The sequence below is a fragment of the Corvus brachyrhynchos genome, unplaced genomic scaffold (assembly GCF_000691975.1).
Source record: "Corvus brachyrhynchos isolate BGI_N302 unplaced genomic scaffold, ASM69197v1 scaffold14, whole genome shotgun sequence".
NCBI classification, from domain to species: domain Eukaryota; kingdom Metazoa; phylum Chordata; class Aves; order Passeriformes; family Corvidae; genus Corvus; species Corvus brachyrhynchos.
In genome coordinates, this window is record NW_008239110.1 from 1,523,235 (window position 1) to 1,527,680 (window position 4,446).

The window sequence follows — 4,446 nt, forward strand, 5'->3', positions numbered from 1 at the left end:
CAGCTGTTTTCTGAGTGTTATCTTAAATATTACATTAGGATGAACAGTACTCAAACAATAAAGTATTTGTGTTACAATGTTCTATAAAACAAAGTATTTTGTGCAAAGAAATCTTAATGTGGTACATAACTCAGGTGCATTAGTTTCAGAGTGTAGCTCCATACCCTATTGTACTGGAGGACAAATGACAAGCCACACATCCAAAGACTAACAATTTTGAATTTTTATACAATGCACATAGTGTTATCTTCCACTATGGTACAGTGTTATGTACTTCAGATTTTAATCAAGCAAGCACAACCTTGATATACACTGTGGCAAACGCTACTGGAGATACCATGTTACAGGTCAGAAGTTGAAGGAATCTTGCTGTGAAATAACAAAGCTGATCATCTTCTTGGTAAGACATTTACCAGACTCTGAATCAAAGACATGGCAGAAAAGTTCTTGAAAAGAAAGTTACATTGTAAACCTGGTACTGACTTATACCCTTTAAATAAATTCACCTTCTTTAGTGATGAGCATAAAATTAAACATTTTGGGTTTGTTTTTTGAAGCAAGGCAACCAATAATGCATTTTTAAATATCAGTTCTGGTTATCTGCTGCCCCATCTCCCCAGCTTACCTGACCATGTTGCACTACAGGATTATTCGTCAGTGCAAAACTTCTTACCTACACAGATGTGAACAGTCACAGTATCGAGGTTACAATCCACCACTACTACCTCGCCGTTCGTGTCACCCTTGTGTCATCTGCCTAGATGTAGCATGGGAGTAAGTTGCTGTGAGTAAACGTGACCTGATCTAGCCCACATCTGGATCAGAAAAGGCCTCCACAGGGAAAAAGGATTGTTGTAACAGGATGGGCAAACATTCACAGAAGTCCTCCTAGTGGGTCCAATTAGTACATCCAGTTGAATTTCCTTGCTACCTGTTAATATGAAGCATTGTTTCTCATACAGCAGATGCCATGGGCTGCTGCAAGAGACTTATGCCAGAAGATCATCACTCTATAAACTCCCTGACTAACAGCACCTGTAGAGGTGCAGGTATTTAATCTAAATCAGAATAGAGTAAAAGAGGAGTTACATATGAGCCATTGCTGTTCCAGCACCAGAAAGAGGCCTTCTTGCTGTTCACCTTCTTTTTATTTTATGTTTGACACAGCTGAATTTCCCAAATGCTCTTGTGGCTAACCTTCTTTACAAAGTATAAACACTATTCCATTCTTATACAAGAGAAATACAGCTGTTTGTTATATACACACACCTTGACAGCAAGTCCTTGAAAGAACAGTGCAACATGAAATTACAGAGCCAACACCCACAGAGTACCTGTTTAGCTGCAGGCCAGGAAGTCTCTGCTCAGGAAGGCAATCAGTTAAGGTAAAATGCTAGAACTGAACTCATAACATTAGAATGGGATAATCAGAATTGTCTGACATGCTCTCATACCACGTATTAGTCATATTCTGGTTTACAAACTGTAATTGCTGCATTTCACTGAAGCCATCCAATATAGAATGGAATTGCTGGAATACATCTCAATGGCATAAGGAAGCAGCCTTGGTGGATGACACGTTATCGACTCTGAATTTTCAGACACGGAATATACTTGAGAGTAAAATGAAGACACAAGTGAGATCACACAAGGTTTTGGCAAGTATTTTTATGTTAACTGTTTTGGTTTATGACTTTTTATGGCTTTTTTGGTTTCTTTAGGAAATTCCTGCACAGCGAAAGGAATGAAGAATTCCAGAAGAGAGTTGACCTCCTTCAGTTCCAGACTGTATTCTGCTGCTATTTTCTCTGCAGTCCATATTTGAGGTTGAAGTTTATGATTATTAAGAAGTGTCAGAGCCTCCACAATGGAAATTTTGCCTATGGGAACTTTCTTAACATCTAGAGCTTCCAAGTGGCCTAATTTTGTAAGTCTCTTTTCCTCCTGTTTACATGGAAGATGTTCACCACCTCCATCTTTTACCTAATTGAGGGAAGGAAAACAAAAAGAGCTCAACAGCAGTTCTGTTTACTATGCATACTGTAGCAGCTAAATCACTTTGCTAAATATGGCGTTTCCTTTTAGCTTTCCCCATATTTATTTTTAAAAGCTTAGCCAGCCTAGCTTCTTCCACAGCTCTTCTATATAGTGTCAACTCCCAACCAAATGCTGAGAAGCTCCTATTCATTGCACTCTAAGTGTTGTATTGGCTTGGCAGCCCTTCATACAAGGCAAACTACAGATTCTGGTAGCCAAATGTAAATGCAGATAACCTAATATTTGGTACTGATTCATTGGAAGGGATAAAAAAATCATACAACAAATTGGTATCCTTCTGATACCACTGGAAAACTATTTCATGTAGTCTCTCTTCCCTTCCTTTTGTTTTCAAATTTTAGTTTTGCTGTTAAAAGAAATTCCTTCTTTTGCTCTGTCTAGAGAACAAGCTTTCCTGCTATTTTGCAGCATTGTATGGAGTTTAATTGCCATGACTACTGCAACATGTAGACACATAAAGTCTCTTCACCAAGGTCCCTTCGTATTTCCAAATAATTTCCAAACCAGCTTTGACTTCCACATATTTCCTTTTATTAAGATTTAACCAGTGAATGACACTGAATAAAAGGATATAATTAAGCCTTTCTTAAATTTAGAAGTACTTATATAGTAATCAGAGCCCACAGTCACTGATTATCAAACAGACACTCTGTATTAACTCACATGCTGAGAAAACTGATGTGGATGCTACAGCACCTGTGTGTCTGTTTCTGAACTACAAGGAATGTCTGGCCTGTACTCCATGTCTTCCTTCTACTTTGTGCTAAATCTGTGCTCGGATAAGGAATGATTTTTCAAATCTTAATTAGATCATCTGTCTCTGGGAATCTGCCGCTTCAGGACTCCCGAGCTGGTGCTTTCCCACTTACCACAGGCAGACATCCCAAACATACACAGAGGTGTGTAGGCATCATGTATACAATGCACAAAGTCATCAGGATAACATCAGGAATTGGAAAAAGTTTTTGTATTGTTTTGCCCACAAGTCTCTGTGATTACATTTCAGCTGAGCTCTAACAACTGCAAGCAGACATACCACAAGGGCAAGTCTTATGTGGCAGCAACCTCAGAGTAGCCATGGAATCAAGCAAAGATTTGTTCCACTTTTGGCTTTTTCTCAAATCTCTCTTGACAGACTTATAAATGAATATTGAAAGATACTGAAATTAAACCTTCAGCACTTCAAAATTAGAGCCCTAACCTGTGATGGAAATTAAGGATAGAAATTACTTGAAAATTTCAGGGAGGAACTGAAGAAATCTATTTGCATTTTAAATATTTTTAGACTTGAATACCATGTAAGTGGCAAATTGGAGAGATGTAGGGATTTTGCTAGATGACTATAAAAATTTTGTTGCTGAATAAAGCAGCTGGAATAAAGTAGTCCAGTAAAGCAACAGGTAAAACACACAAGCCATAGCACAATATGATGGAAAAGAGGACACTGAACCCCAGTCTGCATTTTACAAAGGAGTATGCTTTGCCTTTCAAACTAGAAGATTGCAGCCACTGGCAATAAGGAAATGATGACCATACAACCCACAAGATTATGTAGAAAAAACCTAAGGCACTTCATGAGCTGGATTAAAAAAAGTCTCTGCACTGTAGAACATTAGCATCACTAGTTAAACACTCCATTAAAATGTAAACATCTTTGTCCTCTACCACATCCCTGCTCCCCCAGCAATCCAAATGTTTTCTAACAACTCAACAAATGACATCTGGCAAACTCCTTTATCTTTGCAAAAGGCTGGAGAACTATCCTGCCTCATAGGAAGCAGAAATAGGAATTTAGGTGAAAAACAATGTAAGATCAACTCAATGTTAAAAAGGAAGACTGTGTCAGCATTTACAAGCTTGTATAATCATAATCTGTCACATGTTCAAAACCCGGGGTCAGACACAGTCAGTGCTATTGATGTATAGAAGAGTAATAAAACCACCACTTTTATCTAACAAAAAAAGGTAGCTTTTATGCACTAAGAGCATTTTTCTTGACACAAACTGTGCTGAGTTTGAAGACCACAAAGCTGATGCTGGTATGGCTCATAGAGAGAGATGCACTCACCCGCACTGGTGGATCTCTGGACTCCACATAAACATCTTTTAGCAAGGTGAGGAACCTATCATCCTTTCTGAGAACTTCTTCTTTTATCTCTGGGCTATCTAAAGGCAGTGAGAAGAAGAAGGGAAAGGAGGAAAAAAAAAGGAGAAAAGATTGATCTGAGTCAAATCGTTTCCTTTTTGTTAGTTCTGCCAGCTCATCGCTTCCCCAGAGGCACGGCATGGCTCCCGCAAATTAACGTGTTCTCTTGGGAAGGTGTCATTCTTCCCACAGCCCTGACCTTAGCGACACCGCTTCACATGGTGGGGCTGGGCCAGTCAGCC

At 39.0% G+C, this 4,446-nt stretch overlaps 1 protein-coding gene across 1 annotated transcript in view; it reads right to left on the reverse strand.

Moving 5' to 3' along the window:
• Nucleotides 1–201: 201 nt before the first annotated feature.
• NDUFAF4 (NADH:ubiquinone oxidoreductase complex assembly factor 4) overlaps nucleotides 202–4,446 on the reverse strand; it is a 5,333-nt gene continuing 1,088 nt past the window's right edge. Inside the window, exons 2-3 of the mRNA XM_008637728.2 lie at nucleotides 4,127–4,242; nucleotides 202–1,983 (exon numbers count right to left, since the gene is read on the reverse strand). Coding sequence (XP_008635950.1) covers nucleotides 1,669–1,983; nucleotides 4,127–4,242 — 431 coding nt within the window. The 3' untranslated portion in view covers nucleotides 202–1,668. The remainder of the gene's footprint in view (nucleotides 1,984–4,126; nucleotides 4,243–4,446) is intronic.